Source organism: Poecilia mexicana, unplaced genomic scaffold, assembly GCF_051168715.1.
Source record: "Poecilia mexicana isolate PSO_F unplaced genomic scaffold, ASM5116871v1 scaffold_2, whole genome shotgun sequence".
NCBI lineage: Eukaryota > Metazoa > Chordata > Actinopteri > Cyprinodontiformes > Poeciliidae > Poecilia > Poecilia mexicana.
Window position 1 is genome coordinate 21,182,135 of NW_028263371.1, and position 20,311 is coordinate 21,202,445.

Consider the following 20,311-nt stretch of genomic DNA (forward strand, 5'->3'; position numbering starts at 1 on the left):
ATATTCGTGGTGGATAGTTTTTAAATTTACTGCAAATTTCGCCAAATGTATTTTAAATATAAAACTATACCTGTCAGACAAAACTAAGGGAATACAACCACTCTTTGTACGGCGGCCCGCTTGAACCAAGAAGCTTCCAGGCATAAACCATTCTGCAGATTGTGTTGGTTTGCCGTTAAATTGGATCTAATCTGGTGTTTAAACCGTTTTTCCGGTAACTGCGGGGCTGATTTCCGGTTAATGCTATGATTTAGGTTTAGCTCTGAATTAGCCGTTAGCGCTCTGATTCAGAGTGGATCGGTACCAGCACAAACTCGGTCTTTGTGTTCTCAGCTGGAGCTAGCTTAGCGCTACTCGCTGTCTGTGGACATGGGGGACGTGTTGGATCCACGGGATGTGGGTAAGACTGTGGAGCCCCCTGAAACTGGGAGATAACTGGTCACACTGGGCAGCTAGATGGTTTAAACTGGACAAAAATTCCTTTGTGTCTGTCAGAACTCTGATTTCTAACTACAGATTCCGGTCTGAATGATGCTTGTAGCCGCCATATTGGTCAGGGCAAGTCAGCCGCAGTTCTTCAGGACAATCTGAACCTTATTTTAGAGTTCTATCTATTTCTGTGTCTTATTTATTTAATCAAAAAACCTGAACATTTCATTTCTGAACGTATTCACACCTTCCCACATGCTAGCAGCAGAGAGCACAGTGTCTGTTCTGCAGCTAACTGCTGGTCTCGGTTCTTCAGAGAGGGCAAAAAGCTTCTGGGCGGAGAAGGACGTGGAGCGGGTCTTCACCGGGGTCTTCCAGTACCTGGACCACTTGAAGCAGGCCCTGCAGAGGAAGACGGCGCTAGATAAAGGTGCTGGTCCGTTCTGGCTGGGGTCCGGACTGTCCTGGGTGGTTCTGGTGTGATGCTGGCTCTGTTTCAGAGTACGTCCAGGCCCAGAGGCTGCTGGAGTGTCTGGACTGCGTTCCCCTCGGGTCTCCTCCGGACCAGGACTCCTCCGTGGTCCAGGTGGTCATTGGTTCAGGTACTTAACTTCTCTATACAAATAAATCTGTTTTGAATATTGTTTAAGCTTTATGATCCTCCTACATAAAGTTTAAAACATTGTTCTCTATCAATTTCAATAAGTTTAACTATAAATATTGGGTTTGTGTTATGACTGTAACAGTTCTCTAATATAAAATAAGAATCTAATCTAAATCATAGTAAAATCATTAACTTACATAAAAAAGGTAGAGATCCCAGTGTAGATCCCTGTGGTACACCACAATTAATATATATGCAGGATTTTCTAGTTTTCTACTGTTTTTATTGTTTTATTATTATTATTCTAAATGTTTTTATTGTTTTGTTATTATTATTATTATTATTATTATTATTTGCTACAAACGTCCTTCCTTTGTGGATCATTAAAGTATGATGTGTGTGTCCAGCTGTGTGTTGGTTCTGGTCTGGTTCTGACTGACCCGCTGTGTCTGCAGGAGGGCTGCTGCCGGCTCATTTCAATGGACTGTCGCCCCCTGCAGGCAGAGAGGAGCTGCTGCCTCCGCTGGCGCCGGTCCAGTTGCAGTACCATCCTCACCCCTGCTGCAAGGTAAGGAGGAGTAGAACCGGCCCGGTGACGGGATGACCTCTGACCTCTGTGTGTTCCCAGGCCTGCCTGCCCGGGTTACCCAGAACCCCCCAGTCCAGCTCGCTGCTGTACGGCCAGAACCCGCTGAAGGTGCCGCTGCTATGCGGCTTCAAGAGGCTGAGCGCCATGCCGCTGCCGTCCCCGACCGGAACCGGCACAGATGGCCTGGACGCAGCTGTTGCCGGGGGCGACTGGGACGTCATCTACAAGACGCCGTGTGGGCAGAGCCTCAAGAACTTCCAGGACGTCGAGTCCTTCCTGTCGGCGACGGAGAGTTACGACGTCCTGCAGGTGAACCAGAACCGGACCTGAGAGCCCGCTCTGATCTTCTCTGACCCACTCTGACGTGTTCTGACCCTCTCTGACCCGGTCCTGTCCCGGTTCTGTCCCCTCTGCAGGTGGACTTCTTCACCTTCAACCACCTGGTGCAGCTGGACCCGACCCCTCTGCCGGCTCAGCCACGGGCCGACCTGAGCCGGGGGGCGGAGCCTGTTCCCGTGGAGCTGGTGGTGGGGGAGGGCCAGGCCCGACCTGCGGGCTTCCGGTACCGGAAGGACCGCTGGCCGCATGGCTGCTTCCTGAGCCGCGGCGCCGCGCTGTTCAACACCTGCTGCGACTGCAGAGACGGCTGCAGCGACGCACGGCTCTGCGCTTGCGTTGCCATGACTACCGGTGGGCGGGGCTACAGCCACCAGCGGCTGCTGGAACCGGTCAAGTCAGGGTAAGAACGGGCCGGACCGCCTCACCCTCTTCTTCCTCACTAACTCTTCCTCATTACTCCTCCTCTTCCTCCAGCCTGTTTGAGTGCGGTCCGTGGTGCGGCTGCGACCGGGCCCGCTGCCAGAACCGGCTGGTCCAGAGAGGTGTCAGAGTTCGCCTCCAGGTCTTTGAGACCGAGGACCGGGGCTGGGGGGTCCGTTGCCGTGACGACCTGGACCGAGGCACATTCGTCTGCATCTACGCAGGTCGGCTGGTTCCCAGTATAAATATATAAACGAATGAACTTGTGGTTCTGTTAACAGGTCTGGTTCTGTTAACAGGTCTGGTTCTGCAGCGGGCCCACAGCCCCACGGAGCCGCTGCCTCCCAAGCTGACCCGGGCCGAGCTGCCATCCGATGACGAGGTGGAGGTCGTCACAGAGTGGCTGGCCCCGCCCATCCTGGAGGCGCGCAGCGACCTGCTGGAGGCCCCGCCCCTTCCACCAGGCTCCGCCCCCTCCACGCAGCACGTCCCGGTGATCCAGAGACCTGGCGAGTCCAGCGGTGCCACTCAGAACCAAGACCAGGTTTGTTCCGTCCAGGATGGTTTTCCTGGTGAGTTACTGATGCTGGATGACGTCTTCTGGTTCTGGCTCTGCAGGTCGGAGGCCTGTCTGAGGTGAGGGTTGCCGTGGCAATGGACAGCCAGGATGATGGCAGCCCAACGAGCTTCAAACGAGGACCAGAGAGAGAGGAAGTCTGCTTCATCGACGCCAGTAAGGAGGGAAACGTCGGGCGCTTCATCAATGTGAGTCTGGAGGAATGTTCATGGAAAGTTGAGTGGAAGCAAAAATGAAAGTCAAGCAACCATTGGCTTGCTATTTTACTGATTTGATGGAATATATTCATTCATTTATTTATGTTAAATTCGGCCTACAGCACAGCTGCCAGCCCAACCTGTTCATCCAGAACGTTTTCACGGACTCCCATGACCCCGCCTTCCCCGTCATCGCCTTCTTCACCAACAGGTGAGGGGGAGGAGTCACTGTAAGCCTCTCCCCTTTTTACCCTCATGTGTGTTTTCATGCGTTTTGTGTCCATCAGGGTGGTGAAAGCCGGCACTGAGCTCACCTGGAACTATTCCTCTGACGCTCACACCTCCAGCTCGGATCTGGAACAGGAAGTGCCATGTCTCTGTCGTAGCAACGGTTGCCAGGGATGGCTCCACCTGGAGGAGAAGCTGTGTAACGTCTGTGCAGCTGAAGGTCCAGGAGAGACGGAGGAAAACTGATTTATGCTGCAGTTTTTTTCTGGTTTATATTCTAAATGTGTTAATGTAATAAAATCTTTGGAATTTAAAATCTGTTTGAGCTTATTTGTTATTTATGACGTTGTGTAATTGAAAAAAATGTTTTAATAAAGTACTTTGAAATGTTTGTAGATTTTATTCTTTTGTTGATCAAAACTTCTCTTATTTTGAAACTGAAAACAAAGGAGCATCATAAAATCGTGACAAACCACCTTTTTTTGGCCATTTCAACATATTTACCTTCTAACAGTCTGGATGTAATTTTACAGCAGTTTTTCAGGGCCATTATGCATGTAAAAAAGGAGTACATGTCCACCAAAAAAACCCTAAATTTTGGGATTCCTATTTTTTTTTCTAGAACTTACTTTGGAAATTTGAGTTTCAAGTGGAACATTTTCCACTTTTGAAACTCAGACAATGTTTGATTTTTCAAACATACAAATTTCTGAGGCTTTTCTAGCAATTTTCTTATTTTTACTTGTTTTTTACTTAAACTCAAATTACCTGTTTATATAGAAAATTGTTTTTTTTTTTCTTTTTTTTTACTTTCTAACCTTTATTTTTCTCTGACATTAATGAAATAATGTAAAAAGTTTTCCACCTGGCTGTTTCTTTTATAAATGTTTTTAAGTTTCCACTACAGTCAATATTTATTTAGAAATTACAGTTCTGAATATTTCCACACACTGAGCTCTTATTGTGAAACCCGGAAGTGGTTTTATTGGGAAAGTCGGGAGCGGAAGTTGGCGTTCTGTTTATATCTGTTCCTCGGCTCCGTGTGACCGACTGTCCTGCTGACACCGACCCGACCATGAACTCCGCTCTGCGGCCTACTCTCCTCTTCCTCCTCCTCGGCCTCTCCTGGGCCGGACTCGGCTCCTCCTCCTGCCGGGTCCAGATCCCTCCTCACGACCAGGTGGCCCGGGTGGCCCGCTTCATCGCCCACCAGTGTGACTGGGCCTCCATTGCCACCATCTCCAGCCACAAGCCAGTGGTGGGTCAGCCGTTTTCCAACGTCTTCTCGGTGAGCGACGGGCCCCACGGAACCAGCTCCGGGGTCCCGTACATGTACCTGACCCACATGGAGGTGTCGGTCCAGGACCTACAGGTAAACGGACGACCCAGGTTCTGTTACACAAACAAACGTCACGTGACGTTGGGCTCCGGCATGACGCAGCATGTTTTATAAACAGTGACGCAGCAGTTTGGAGATCGGGTCACGTGATCAGGTCCCATAACAACCGACTGCTGGCGTTTAAATAAATTAATATTTTTATTATTTAAACATAACATATGCGTATGTAAAATGTTAATTAGTAATTTTCATTTTATCATTAAAAATATTTAAAATATTTTCTTAATATTTATACAAAAAATGCCTTGAAATAAAAATGCATATATATAATTTTACACATTAATACATGTTTATGCACTAGTATAAAATATTTTTACTTATTAACTTATCTCATATGAGTTATTAATAAAGCGTGACCTTTGACCTCCAGGTGAACCCCCAGGCGTCTCTGTCCATGTCTCTGGCCCAGACTGATTACTGCAAGCAGCAGGGCTTTGACCCTCAGAGCCCGCTTTGCGCTCACATCATCCTGTCTGGATCCGTCCTGCAGGTACCAACACTCACCTGTTCCCCAGGTAAACCCAGGTACACCCAGGGGCTCACATGACCTCTGACCCCGCTGTGTTCCAGGTGAACGGGACTGAGGCGGACTTCGCAAAGAAAGCTCTGTTCAGCCGACACCCGGAGATGATCGACTGGCCCACGGACCACAACTGGTTCTTCGCCAAGTTCAACATCACTCAGGTACCAGAACCACCAGAACCATCAGAACCGGTTCTGTCCAGCCCAGTCTCTGACCCCTGTCTCGTTCCAGGTGTGGGTGCTGGATTACTTCGGCGGGGTGAAGGTCGTTTCTCCAGATGAATATTTCCAGGCGGCGCCACACAGGAAGCACCACTGACGGTGAGAGCTGCTGGTCCTTGTAGTTCTTTATTTGCCGTTTGTAGTCCTTAACCAGAACCATTCTGGTCTGAAGAAACATTTCTTAATTTAAAAAATCATTTTTGTAAACACAGAAACGTATACATTTCTAAAATGTTAGTAAAAATTATAAAGAAATATTTAATTATTACATGTTAAATGTAACAAAATGTTTAAAAAACATAATTTACAATTAACTATAATGACAATGTCATGATATTAATAATAAAGTTCATAGTCATACATTGCTACTTAAATTTTAAATAATTAAAATAAAACTAAAGTAAAATCAATTGTAATAATATAATTAATTATATATATAATGCATTACTGAATACGTAATGTCTAACATTAATGTTATGAAGTGTAAATATTAATTAAATAAAAAATTGTGTAACACTGATTATGATATAATATTAGAATATGATTTATGTTATGTAACATTAAATAAAAATTAAATTTTAATTGAACACTGATTTTAATCGTGAATAAAATAATTTATAATTAAACCATTATAAATGACAATACTAGAGATATAAATATTATTTATAATAATAATTGGATATTATGATGTAATTATATTTATTGTATTACTGAATATTGTAATAATATCCATAAGACAATACAACAATCAGAAAATCAGTAATAAATTATTTTTGTGTTCAGGAATCAACCTTTGACCCGGAGTGGTGGTGGTGGTGGTGATGATGATGATGATGATGAAGTCATCCTCAGCCTCTCTCTTCCTCTTCAAATTGTTCCACCTCAGCTTCCTCGGATCAATCAATTAATTAATCAGCACTAATCAATCAGCATTAATTAAATGGCTGCTGAATCAGAGAGAGTTTTATATCAAATTATAGATTTTAAATCAGAACAATATTATCTTTTTGACACATTTTGGCATAAACATTAATAATTAATGATATTTAAACATTAATAAACAAAAATAATTTTGCTAAACAGAAAAAATATGATTTTACAAAGTTGTAGTTTCGAGCTGTGACCACTGGGTGGAGACATTGGGCTGATTAACGCCATTAAAAGCACTTTAAAGAGGTTTATTTGAATATTTGCTTTAATATTAAGTTTTATTATGAACCAAAGTGTTAAGAAGTTCTCTGAGTGATTCTCTTGTTTGACCTTTGACCTTCTGAATATGACTTACTCAGTATTGTGCACTTTTCTTACTACATTTCCCATGGTTCATAGCGATAGGAAGGTGGAGCATTAATTAGGTATTAATGGTTTAAACTCAGTTAGACTAAATTTATTCACTTTTAACGTCTAAATGTGAATTTGTGATCATGTTTGTATTTTTATCTTTAACAAAATGTCTCCACTTTTACATTCAGGGCTCAAATCCGATGTTTTATCATCCAGTAAACAGAATAAGTCAGTATTTCAGTTTGTTTGTCAGAATATATTTTCATACTTTTTTTAGAAAATCAGATGTATTTTTAAAAAGAAAAATAAAGATTTGAAGCAGAAACATATCAGAGTTTGTATTATTTTCTATCTGTAATAATATCATAAATGTGGTGTGAGGTAGTGATCCGGCCCGCAGCATGATGCTGCCGGTCCTCTCTGCAGATTGAAGCTCACTGGAGGTAAACATCTCTGAGGCAGAGTGTGTGTTTCAGCTGAATTGGTGTTTCCGTGTATGAGCAGAGCGGGGCGGTGTGTGTGTGGGAGAAGTGTGTCGCTGTGTCACCTGGCACAGCAGCTCCTCACCACTTCCTGTCCCGTTTCATCACCGCGCTGCAGAGGAAGACGCCTCACTTCGCTGCTGCCGCTGCACGACTCAGAGCGCTCTGAACAACCTGCACCTACTGGGACACTGGTCTGAGATGGAGCTCCAGAACCGGGTACTGGGCCTGCTGGTCATCGCCTCGCTGCTGCCCTCCGCAGGTAGGCATCGCCCCGCTGCTCACCTGAGAGCAGAACTCAGTCCGACAGCTGGTTGGATTTAACTAGGACGTTAACGCTGAAGCGTCAAATGAAAGCGACCGATGGCAGCCTGCTGCTGGTTCAGGATGAAAAAAAGACTTATAAAACAAAAAAAAGTTTGTTTTTGTTTTATAAGAAATTCATTTTCAGGAAATTTAAAAAAGAAACAGGCATGTTTCTGCTGTTTAGATCCAAAAACAAGTCGTTAAAGTGTTTTTTAAAAACTGAATTCTTTTAAAAAAAATCCTTTTTCTGCCTCATTATTGAATTTTATGTTTCTATATTAAAATGTTTTGGTTGTTTTCTGAAAGCAGAGATGTTTTCAGTCTTAAAACTTCGACCAGAAAAAGAAGCCAAAGATGAGCTCAGCCTCTGGCGGCCATCTTTGATCCTGTTTCTTCTTTTTCTTACAGAACCAAGTTAAAAGTTTCCTCCCTTTGTTTCCTAAACTTTAATATTTAAGACTTAAATTGATTAAACAAACCTCCAGTAGTCATGATTTATCCACTGCACATTTAACTGCAGCAAACGTCTTTAAACTTTAGCATGTTAGCAAACAAACATGATTAGCATCAACAAAGATATTTTATGTTTGACAACAGAAGAGAAATATGTCGACGTTGGCTCAAACTTCAAATTAAGAAAGAAAAGGCCTTAAATTAAATTATCATGAACTCCATAAAAACACTCCTGTTGTGCTGCAAACAGTAAGTCACCCTTTCCTTCCCCTCAAGGCAAACATTTATATAACAGTTTACCTTTTTTTTTTTTTTTTTTTTACCTTTTTTACTATGTTTTCCAAATATTTAACCCTTTAATTTTAAAATAATTCAAAAGCCATACATTTAATGTATCAAACCTGAGTTATGATACATTTCTTTCATTTTACCAGCGACGTAACGTCACATTTATTACTGAAAATGTCTCAAAGTTCAACCAGTGAAGCAGCTAAAGAAAGATTTTATTAAAGTTTTGAAGCATGTTACAAGAAGTTACAACAGCTCTGCTAATGTCTCAGTGTTCAATCAAGTTTTCAAAATTAGGAAAAATAAACAGTTTTTAAAGAATGACTTATTTTCCTCCATCTTCTCCAAACATGTGATCCTTCATTTGTTTAATTATTAAATTTAGTTGATCAAATCTGAGCCTCGACATTTTAAAGGTGAATTAACATAAGATTTTACCTAAACATATCTATCAGTTCAGCCAATACCTTGTTGAAAAATAAAGGTTATCGATTTGAATTGAACCCGCGTCGATAAAAACATTTAATCAGCCGGCAGCTGCTTAAATGTTAAACCTGCTTCCAAACACAGAAAATAATTTAAAAAATGTATTAAAAATGTAACAATAGTTTAATGTCCTAATGAAAGCATGTTTCTGTTATTTAAAAAAACAGAAACTGCAGAGAAAACCTTCAGTCGTTAAAGATGTGCGCAGATTCTGGCGGCCATGTTTTATGCTAATTTTCTCTGGTTTCAGAGAGATTAAATATAAAATACCCAACATGCGGTTTTATTTCTGTTTTAGTCATTTTCTGATCAGTGAGGTTAATAATGACGTTAAAAAAAACCCACATTAAGTTTAACCGCAGACGAACAGCAGTGACTCAGTGGTTGTTAGCATTTAGCTCGCAAACTGGATTAGCATCCAGAGAGTCGAACTAAAGACAAACGTTTGTGTTTTTAAAGGGATTTTATTTTTAATATCTATTTGGCATCTTTAAGATAAAGTTTTTCAAACATTCAGAGAAGTATATTTAAAAATTAAAAGCATTTTAATAGATTTCTTTCAAAATATTCTATTTTTTTAGTTCAGTAAAAACACGCGGCAAATTAGTTCATCAAATCTTTAGTATAAAAACTTAAACTAAGTAACTAAGTAGTTTCCTTAAACTAAATGATTTATTCACTTAGTTTATGATTTAAGTTATTAAACCTGTGCATGAAATAAATCCAAATTATGAAGCAAACAAATAAAATAAACTTAATCACAGCCGATGAGATTAAACGCATTTAGGGCTAAAATATAAATAAATCCACATTTAGGTGTTTAATGTCAGTTAAATCCATAAAAAACAATTTAAGCACAAAATTACAAGACATTAAATGTAATTTTGCAAAAATAACATTTCTGATGTTAGAAAGTCACTTTATATATTTAGTGAATGGAAGTTTGAGGTTTAACATAAAATGAGATTTTAATAAAAACGTATTAAAATTAGGCAAATAAAACCAAACTGTGAGTCAGATTCTACAGAAATAAACAATAAATGGAGTGAATAAAACTTTTTATCGTATAAATCTTCAGAAGCGCTGGGCCTGACGGCCCGGTTTCTGGACCGGGTCGGTCAGGTCCATTTGGGTCTGAATGCGTCAGTATTAATATTAAACTGGAATAAATAATTTTAATTTGTTTGAATTTGAACCAGTTTAGAAAAAAGCTTTAAACTATTTAAACACTAAATGTTTTTAAACCAGATAAAACTCAGAGTTAAGCTTAATGAAAGACAACCAGAACCAGATCCGGGTCCAGTAAAGGTTCTGTCGGGTTTAACGTGCAGAAACTGGTTTTAAATTTAACGACATTTAAAACCAGAGAAAATAAACGTTAATTATTCAGCAGGAGATCCGACCCGCTAAAGGCGACAGAGGCAAGAAATAAAAGATTATCAATGAAAACTGCAGATAATTGAGGCGCCTTATAAAATAAACATTTAACCAGGAATAAAGTTTAATAACTTAAACCTGTTTGTTTTTACTGCATCGCATTATTTAATAACTAATAACTGTTCATAAGAGAAACTGATCTGCTGATAAATCAACAGATTTTTAACGTTAAATTTACACCTGAGTAGTTTATCTTCTGATTAGAAGCTGAACCCGGTTCTGATGGACCCGGTTCTGATGGACCCGGTTCTGCTGGACTCTGCAGCCTCTGCCTCAGAGCCGTTGAGCCAGCGGTGTTAATCCGCCTCTCAGAAAGCAGCTCTGTGGTTTTCCTCTTTCATCTGAACATCGGCTCTGCGGTCCGATAAAGTGACCAGAACCACACGGCTGCAGCTGATAACATTCAGCAGAACGAGCTGAGAGCTCGGCGGCCATGTTGGACAGGGAGAGCGAGGTGAAAACGCCTCAACATGTCTGCTGCTGGGGCGCCGCGGCGTCCTGGATTCAGGCTTCAGGTGTGTTGGGTAAACTGCCAACGGTGCGACCGCAGAGCTTCATGGAGATGAAGCAGATAGTCTGAGGAGGAAACACGAAGCGCCGCCATCTTCTGAAGACGAGTTCAATATCAACAACGTTTCCACAATCACAGCCGGGAAAACCCAGATCAGCATTTCATCCTTACCTGTGGCGTAATCTGGAACCTGGACGTAAACAACAGGCTGGAGATGATGATGATGAAGTGATGAAAGCAGTCCGTGAACCCATCACATCCCAACGCCGACAGGTCCACATCCAAACAGAACCGGGTCAGAACCGGGCCAGAGGCTGCAGTAAAGGACTTCCAGCTTCATTCGTCTGCTGGCAGTTAGGAAAAAAAAAAGACAGGAAAAAATATCCACTGAAAAACTCAGAAAGTTTGAGATTAATCTCAGAAACTTTCTAGAACAATCTAGGAAATGTCTGAGTTTGAACATGAAAATGTTCTAGAAAAAAACAAGGAAAAAAGTTACAAATATATACAACAAGTATTCTAGAAAAACAATTCTGAGTGTGACAGCAAAAGCTTTCTAGGAAAAACAAAAGAAATTAATGAATTTGAAAAGCCGTAAATTTGCTAACCCTCCCAACGAAACCCTCTGAAATGTTGAGATCAATCTCAAATTTTTGAGAAAAAAATTCAGAACTTTCTAAGTTTTAAACAAATTAATATTTTGTTTAAAACAAGAAAAAACAAGAACATTTATATATTTAAAACATTGTAAATTTTCTAAAAAGCTTAATTTGAGATTAATCTCAGAAAAAAAACTTTGAAATTACTGAACTGTTTTTGACTTTTGAAACTCAGAAATTTCCATGTTTTTTCTAGAAAATTTGAAACATTTCTAGTCAATTTTCCAATTTTAAATTTAGAAATGTTCTTGTTTTTTGTAGAAATTTTTTTTGGTGAAATTTACTCCTTTTGTCTTTCATCCACAACGACCCCAATGCGCCGTCGTAGGCGACGGTTCTGTCGGCTCTGATCCATTTTAGACGATAGACGGCGGCCATCTTAACTCCCGACGTCTCCGTTCTTTTTCTCTGCGGGTCGATTCAAATAAAAGTCCGACTGCGGTCGCATTTAATTAGCAGCATTAGCCCTTAATTTAAAGAGATGAAGAAGACTAAAGCGGTGCCACCTATCGCTGCTCCAGAGGAACAGCTGCTTTAAAGGCGCAGCTGATTTCACCGGAGCAGAGAGCCCAACTAACCCAGCAGCTAATGTTTGTTAGACACATGTGGAGGTTGGTACTGGACTGGGCCCGGTTCTGTGGAGTCCAAAGTTTCACTAGAATCAGTTCTGAACAGAACAGGTCAGACAGGTTTGGGTCGTAGTTCAGCCCGTAGTTTATCTGGTAGTTTAAACGTTTTTCTCTCCTTCCTGCGTCTCGTTCGCCTCGCCACCTGCAGGCATCTGGACCAAAGGTGGACCAGCAGATCAGGTTCTGTCAAAGTTTCCGACCCGAAGCTGAAACCAGGTGAAAGGTTTTTCTCTCTGTCAGGGTGAAGAGAGAAATTTAAATTCCCCATTCTGAGAAATCCCATCATGCATTTTTTACTGTACGGAGAGGATTTACAGCAAACAGAGTAAAAGTTTTTGTGAAACCACTTAGAAATGCAAAACAACGAGATCCACAAGGCTTTAATTCACAACTTCAAACACACGATGCTTCAAAAACAAAACATATAAAGAAGAAAAAAACAAATACAGATAATAAGCAACACAAACTGTAGACTGAAAAAAACTAAATCATAACCTAAATAATCCGTCCATAATCCAACATAATCTGCTGCTGAAAACCTTTTAAATCTCCCTCAGTTGCGTCTATTAATCAGGTTTCATCCACTGGCGCTTTTTTTTATTTTTCAGGCGTTTTGGTAAAAATTGCAGGAGATTTAAGGGGTTAATCCCATCAGCTGGACTTAACAAAACCCAGCGTTGTGTTTAAACACTTTGTTTTGTCAGTTTCTGTAACTTTCAATAATTGAAGAAATGTTTCATTTTCTTAGTTTAGCCACGTTAGAAAACTTTTCCCTGTAAAACTGAATCTAAGTGATCCGAGTTCACATCCCTGTGGAGCCCCAGTTTTAAACAAATCAACTATTTGTGACAGTTTGTACTTCGAGGCTTCTTATTTTAATGTTTGTATCTATTTTAGAAGCCTGTAAAATGTCACGCGGTGATAAGATCTCATCCTCTGCGTACGTCTGCACCAATGCAGCTCTGCGTTCGGCGCCCCTCATTAATATTAATCCACTTCCTGTCTGTTCGTCAGACGAGGAGCAAAAACTGATTCCGGTGAAATCTGAGACAAATTCAGCCTGAAAAAGCTCCGTTTTGTGATCTGATGTCACTCTCAGTTCACATGAGGCAGAAGTAGAGAAGTTGTTCTGCCAACCACAGAGCTGAAGAGGAAGTGGGCCAAGAAGACACCCTGTGGGATTCCTGTTTGACTTTCCTCGTCTCTCTCAGAGACGACTGCAGGTTCAGATTCAGTTTAAAACAGAAAGATTCATTTCTGCATCTTCTTCTAGTTTGAAGATCTGCAGCGAGTCGATTCAGTCCAGATGGTTCGTTTAACGCCTTATAGTGAGATTTACATGAGGAAATAATCTATTTAATGTAAAAATGTGGAAAAAATGAAGCTTATTCATTCAAAAAAGTCAACAATAAGCTCAGGATTTGTTTGAACCGTTTTAGTTTTATTTCAGGTTTTATTCGTTACTTCCTGCTGGATGTAACTGCAGTTAAAAGTTTTATTTTCTGCTCCGTTAATCTGACTAGTTTGACTGCTCAGGTTGATCTAATCTGAAAATCAAACTAAATTTGACTGAAAGATGTAAATTAATATAATAATTAGCAGAAATGAAGCCTAATTATATAAAAACTCAACGATAAACTGAGGATTTTATCGTTTACCTCTAAAGGAGCCATTTTAGTTTTATTTCTGTCTTTATTTACATCCTGCTGGATGTTTATGTGCAGATAAAACTACAGTCAATGTGTAATTTTTACCATTTCAGCTGTAATAAGTTAAAATAGACCAGAAATCTTTATTTGGAAAGTAAATAATCTAACAGGTTTTACTGCGTAGTTTGATCTAGTTATGTCAAACACATAATTGTGTTCGACATAATTTGTTTTTACGTCTTAAAAATGTAACTTAATGTAATAATTAGCCAAAATTACATGTAACAATGTAAAAACTGAACAATAAACTCAACGATGAACTGAAATAAATCGTCTCCATTCGCTCCACTTCCTGCTGGATGTTCATGTCATCAGTTAAACTTTTTATTTTCTGCTCCGTCAGTCTGACAGGTTTTACTGCGCAGTCCGAAAATCAAACTAGATTTAAACGTAACAATGACCACAAATGAATCCTGATTGTATAAAAACTGAAGGCTAAACTGTTGCTGTATTAAATAGTTTCTCTCGTTTCTGTTGAACGTGACGTTTCCTCTCTTCACGCTGTCGTTTCTCTTCTCTCTGATTTCCCTCATTTCTCCATTTTTACGCCCCGACATGCAAACCGAGCGTCTTGATGCTCAGATCGAAGGTTTTCTATCGATGCAGCGTCTCTTTGAAGGAGACGAGGGGCTTCAGAAGCAGATAAAATCATTTCTGTGTTTTCACAGATGTGTTGCAACAGGCTGATGGCTGTTGTTTCGTTCAGGAAGCCGTCGACGCTTCTGAACGCTGAGGCTTTTCTCAGCAGGTGTTAATGAGCAGCTAATGAGCCTGAAGCTCCGCAGCTCCACTCGTTTTGACCGGCTGTCAGCTGAGGATGGACGTGCAGGGAAGCCCTGCTGTGATGGAAACTCAGCCTGGAAACGCTGATCTGCAGAGAAGTGATGATTCACGAAGAAACGCCGAGTGAAATGATCCGTCGTTTCCACTGAGTGTTTTCGTCTGCAGATGATCTTCATCAGGCTCTGCTTCACTGGAAACTTTGTTCTGTTTCCAACGTCAGGAGGAGAAAACAGAAACGCATCATCATGACCAGTAAACCCAGTAAACCCAGTAAACACTGAGCAGCGTCAGAGCGGCTTTAGTCGTTTGGAAACATGAAGCATCACCTGTTATTGTTAAATATCACTTTAATTATTTTAATCCAAACTATTAAAACAAACAAACGAACGTTTTGCACTTTTAAAATAAAAATTTTATCATTTTGAACCAGATCAAATATCACAACTTTAATTTTTTGTTCAATTTTACAACAGAAGTAAAATTCTCTTTTAATGTTTTTTTTTAGTAAAACAAACTGAAACACTGAAAAAAAATTCTGATCCAAGAAAGTTTAATTTTCTCACATTTTCTCCGTTTAAACGTCGACTTTCAAAGTTACAGTGAAACTACGAATAACGGGCAAACGTCTAAATAACGTCGTGTTTTTAAAACATATTTCTGCCTTTAAATGTTTATGTTCTTCATTTTGGCGTCTCTGTTGTTTCAAGTCAACGAGGGAAAACTCTCCTTCACTTGATTTTATTTAATTAGCAAAGAGAAAAAAAAACGAAATAATCCATACATCTGATTTTATTACGGTAAATAATTACAAAATAAAATTAATATAAAAATCATTTCAGTTTCTTAGAAATTTTCAAAAATCAGATGATAAATTTAAAAAGAGCCGCGGCTAAAAACGGTCCAAACGGCCTGGATGGGAAATAAAGACGATCTTTACTCCGTTTGGTTTAAGAAACTTTATTTAATGGACACTGCAGATAAAATGTAACTAAATTATTACTTAGTTTAGTTACTAATATAACTAAAAACTAGAATTTAGTAATTCTATGAAGTAAATATTTGTCTTGTTCTGGACGTAGTTTTTACTCTGAATGTCCCGAAGTGAGACGTTGAAGGAACTTCTATGTTAAATAAGGACAAAAAATTAAATCAATTAATCAATCAAATAATCTTTATTTACACAGAATCTTCTAACAGCTCCTCACATCGACACATACAGCCATGATAAATTAGAAATAGTGCAAAATAAAAAGATAAAACCGTTTTTTTTAATAAATGTGTCTTAAGTTTGGCTTTGAACAAAAACAAGTCAGAGTTTATAAAAAAAACAGCAAAAAACTTTAAACATGATTATTTTCAGTGTAAAACCTTAAAAAGTCTTAATTTCCCTTCTGATGTTTTATTATTATTATTATTATTCTCTCCGTTGATGTATTTCCACATATAGTTTATAGTTTAAACTTTGATTCGTTGTTGGTTTTATTTATTTCTGATGTTTGTAACTTTAACTAAAACTAAAACACCAAAAGCTGAAACATTTAAAGCTTCGGCTCCTTTTAGAAGATAAAAACGACGTTTTACAGATTAATTTCTCTTTTTTTGTTTTTTTTTTTCCTTCCGTCTCATATCTGCTTTTTGAAATGTTTTTCACGTCCAGCGTCTGAGTTGGTTTATTATCGACAGGAACTTTGATTCTCATCTGTTTTCTGCTTAATGCAGAAATATTTTAAATCCTGTCCCGAGCAGCTTTAGAGTGTTTAGTGGTACAAACGTGTGAAACTGTCCCTGCGGTCGTCATCAGATCACACACTTCCTGCTGTTCGCTCTTATCTGGCCCCCGCTAGAGACCCTGATGATATGCTCAACATCGCCGTTGCCATGACGACGCGATGGAGGACGGGCGGTGCTGCTCTGAGCTGCTTTGACAGTTTTTATATTTCTGTGAGCAAAGATGACAGATTAAGATTAAGCTTCCTGGAACCACCAGAGATCGACTGTACATGAGGTCATCCACCCGCCGCGTTTTCTCCAACACAGAGGAGAGATGAGGAACGTTTATGAGAGCAAACAGGAAGTCACTTATTTCAGGAACTTCTCTAATCGTCGTTAGAGGTTTTTGGTTTTTACATTTCTCGCACAAAATCGTTCTTGATAATTAGATTTTAGTCTGTTTTTGGGCGTTTTGTCACTTTAAGTCCAGATAAGCTGCTGCTGGTCACACAGGGCTGAAAACAGAGGCACAATTATGCAAACATACATCTTTGAAAAGCAGTAGTGGAGCCTCCTATACAACCAAACAGAATGCAGCAAGTGATTTCTGGATGACACTTTGACAACAAAACTTGTCTTTTCTTTTTCTGAAAAAACCTGCTGACCAAGCGCACTGGAGTTTTATTGGGTTGCTAGGGAACAAACTGAGTTCCACTGGGGTTGCTAGGTAACAGGCAGAGTTCAGCTGGCGTTGCTAGGTAACGGGGCAGTGCCTGTTGGAGGTTTTTGAAACGTCTCATTTTCCAAACACTAAAAACCTGAACCTACTGCTAAAAAACAGCTGGATGGTTTTTAAGATCTTGGTTGTTTTTAGAAGCAGCAGAAACACAAACTGACGTACAAAGATGTTGGCAACGTGATTTTTCCCTCTTACTGGAGAAGCCAGAGGTTCTGGTTCGGTCTCAGATTGGGTCGCCTTCTCTGTTTGCTCAGACAGAACCGCTCCGGTTCTGTTCAGCCGTCTTCGCTCTGGTCTCAGACTTGGTTTGGTGAACCTGCTTGTTTCAGTTCAGAGCCGAGCGCCTCTGAAACTCTGCTGAGGTTTCTGACATGAAGGTTGTCTCTGCTGCGTCTCTCAGTTTGACTGACACACACACACGCACACACACACACACACACACACACACACACACACACACACACACACACACACACACGCACACCTACACACACACGCCCACACTGAACCACACTCCAACACACACCTGTGAGCTAATGAGCCGCAGCGAGAGCTGAAGCAGCTGAGGAAACCGCCGAGCTTCGCTCAAACACACACACACACACACATGCTAGCAGCTGCAGCCAGACCCTGACTAACGGTGTGTGTTGACCTCCACAGAGGCGCTGAGCATCGCTGACCCTCAGCTCTGCTACATCCTGGACGGTTTCCTGGGCCTCTACGGCCTCATCATCACCGGCATGTTCATCAAGGAGAAGGTGGGTCCAAAACAAACCTGAGCAGGAAGAGAACCAGGTTAACATGTTCTACCAAACCTGATGGGCCAAACCAGGAAAATATTATTATTATATTTTCAAGATAATGATGCAAGAACATATTCTTAAAGCTCAATAAACTTTAAATTCTATCAAACATTTAACACTAGAACTGGAAGACATTTTAAGTATCTAAAATAAATAAGCAAGACAACAAAACTATCCTTCAAAAAAAAAAAGGACTGGTTGAGACCAAAACGCCAAACTGAAGAATTTATCATCCAGTTTTTGGTAGAAAAAGGAAAACGATAAACGGTTTTCCTGTAACAGTAAGATGTTTCTCCACCACTAGCACATTCAGCAGCGAGTACATGAGTTGATTGACCGCGCTAAGCCCCTCCTCCTGGCTCTGATTGGTTGTTTTTGCTGCATTTCTTCGTTAGCCGCAGCAGCTCCAGGTGCAGGTCGATCTTTTCACAGATTATCTGCCTTGTGACAAACCGTCATCATGTGATGAACATATTTTTTCTCAAAGTTACGTACTGCAGCTTTAAAACTTATTCTGGACCTTCTGTGTTTCAGTTCTTCAGAACCAAAGTGAAGGGCTCAGACGACAACACCTACGCTGTAAGTTCCCGTCCGTCTCTCGGTGTCGCAGCTCATATTTCTGTGTTTGGATTCGTCTTCATGGTGTTTCTGTGTTCAGCCTCTGAGCAGACCGACCGGCGACACCTACGAGCCGCTGATGACCGACCCGGAGCGAGGACGGGTAAGTCCAGGTGTCCGCCCACGGTTCTGAAGGTGTTCTGTTCAGATGCTTCATCTTGTTTCTTCTCATTCTGTCTCTCAGAACCGCAGAGCGCCGGATGACTCCACCTACACGGTACCAAACTAACCCTCCAGAACCGCCGGGACCTCTGGGATGTTTATCTAACCGGTCCTGTTTCTGCATTTCAGGGCCTGCAGAAACGATCAGAACCGACGTACAAAGAGCTTCCTGTGAAGAGAGAGGTGAGCGTCTGAACACGATGAGGTTTGGTGAGATTCTGGAACCGATTGAATTAAAAACTGTCGTTTTTGCAGCGTCAGCGGAAGAACGAGCAGGTTTACCAGGTGAGTACCGACCGGACCGGACCGACCCGTCCAACACTCGCTCTGATCAGCTGATTGATTAACTGATCGACTGGTTTCAGGGTCTGAGCTCGGCCACCAGAGACACCTACGACTCCCTGCAGATGCAGCCGCTTCCTGCCCGCTAACGACCCGCCGGACGAACCGGTTCTGAAGAATCCTGCAGATCAGCACCAAGTTTTACTCTGATTGGAGACGAACGGCTCCTTAACATCTGGGAAATGTAACACTTTTCCCACCAAACATGGAGCTTTAAAATTCAGAAATATGACAGTTTTTTTTTATTTAGAGCTCATAAATATGATAAATAGTTTTAATTGAAGGGAAACCAATAATTCCACTTTTTAATTAGCTTTTGATGCAGAGAAAGTGAGAAGTTTCATTGTGTAAATATTTGTATGAGGATGTAAAATAGGAGGAAACCTGGTAAAGTAGTTTTTGTGTTTCTGCTTCTAAAGTCTGTGTGTGAAGAACGGAGAACCTGAAGTCAGTTTAAAGCTGGACGGAAACCCAAGAAGGACAATTTAAACACATTCGGTAAAATCACAGAGATAAAATAGTAATCAAAAGAAAACCAGATATATATGTTGTATAGTTTAACATTAAGATGAGTTTTGATGACATTTGACATTATGATACTGAAGTTTAAGAGTTTAATTTAATTGTTCATTCTGCTGTTTTTTTTTATCATTTCTTTTCTCCTATAGTTTTTGTTTTATTAACTTTTGATGTTTTCCTGAGAATTTCTGCCGTTTTTAAAATGTTATAAAATCCTTCTTCGTTATGAAGGTAACGCTTTTTTCTGATGATTAAATGAGTCTTAAATAAACATTTGTTGCTCATTTCTGCCCCCTGGTGGACATAATAAAGGTTTACAATAATAAAGTTTTACTTTTATTCCATTTTGCCAGTGGAATAAGTTACTGATTTTATTGGCTGATTGTTTCATAACATGGAGAAATTTTGTTATAGGTGAAATGATCTGCCAAATGAACTGGATCATTTTCATCAATATTAAGAAATTACTGACTTAAAAGAAGCTCATATATTTTGCTGAAAGGTTATTTGTCACCGTCTCCTGAGGGACCAAAATCAACCCAGAGACCGACTGGAACCACAGACAGAAGTCTGGGTTTCCTCTGTGTTTTATCAGCCACCAGGCTTCACTGCCCTCTAAATTAAGACACTTACTTGAATGTTTGGAACATTTTTAACCCAAAAACGCAGCGGGCCACTGATGGACGACCTTATGACCCCACCGCCAGGCTCAGCAGGTTTTCCCAGGTAAGACAGACGCTTCCTGATCCAGTTCTCCATTTTGTGTTAAATGATATTTACTAGTGTGACTTTTTGAAAAGTGATATTTTCAGTAAAGGGTTTGACCAGAAACCTTCACCTGTCATCCTGTCCTGTTGCTTCTCTC

The 20,311-nt window shown here is 40.5% G+C and overlaps 3 protein-coding genes across 4 annotated transcripts; all 3 read left to right on the forward strand.

Moving 5' to 3' along the window:
* The first annotated feature begins 58 nt into the window (after positions 1-58).
* On the forward strand, positions 59-3,774 carry setdb2 (SET domain bifurcated histone lysine methyltransferase 2). Of its 2 annotated transcripts, none has more exons than XM_088003816.1 (11): positions 59-400; positions 746-859; positions 930-1,031; positions 1,489-1,601; positions 1,662-1,931; positions 2,039-2,361; positions 2,436-2,605; positions 2,681-2,925; positions 3,000-3,146; positions 3,283-3,366; positions 3,443-3,581. In XM_088003816.1, the coding sequence occupies exons 1-10, from the start codon at positions 370-372 to the stop codon at positions 3,328-3,330; spliced, it is 1,563 nt and encodes a 520-aa protein (XP_087859942.1). In that variant the 5' UTR covers positions 59-369; the 3' UTR covers positions 3,331-3,366; positions 3,443-3,581. The 2 variants fall into 2 exon arrangements, with proteins under 2 accessions (XP_087859942.1, XP_014826614.2); XM_014971128.2 differs by having other exon boundaries at positions 77-400; positions 3,278-3,366; positions 3,443-3,774.
* Positions 3,775-4,394: 620 nt separating this feature from the next.
* On the forward strand, positions 4,395-7,135 carry creg1 (cellular repressor of E1A-stimulated genes 1). The gene is made up of 5 exons (XM_014971138.2): positions 4,395-4,755; positions 5,153-5,272; positions 5,353-5,466; positions 5,537-5,625; positions 6,310-7,135. The coding sequence occupies exons 1-4, from the start codon at positions 4,459-4,461 to the stop codon at positions 5,621-5,623; spliced, it is 618 nt and encodes a 205-aa protein (XP_014826624.2). The 5' UTR covers positions 4,395-4,458; the 3' UTR covers positions 5,624-5,625; positions 6,310-7,135.
* Positions 7,136-7,373: 238 nt separating this feature from the next.
* Positions 7,374-19,773, forward strand: cd247 (CD247 molecule). The gene is made up of 8 exons (XM_014971139.2): positions 7,374-7,554; positions 17,663-17,760; positions 18,340-18,384; positions 18,464-18,526; positions 18,608-18,640; positions 18,715-18,768; positions 18,841-18,870; positions 18,951-19,773. The coding sequence occupies exons 1-8, from the start codon at positions 7,494-7,496 to the stop codon at positions 19,014-19,016; spliced, it is 450 nt and encodes a 149-aa protein (XP_014826625.2). The 5' UTR covers positions 7,374-7,493; the 3' UTR covers positions 19,017-19,773.
* The last annotated feature ends 538 nt before the right edge of the window (positions 19,774-20,311 follow it).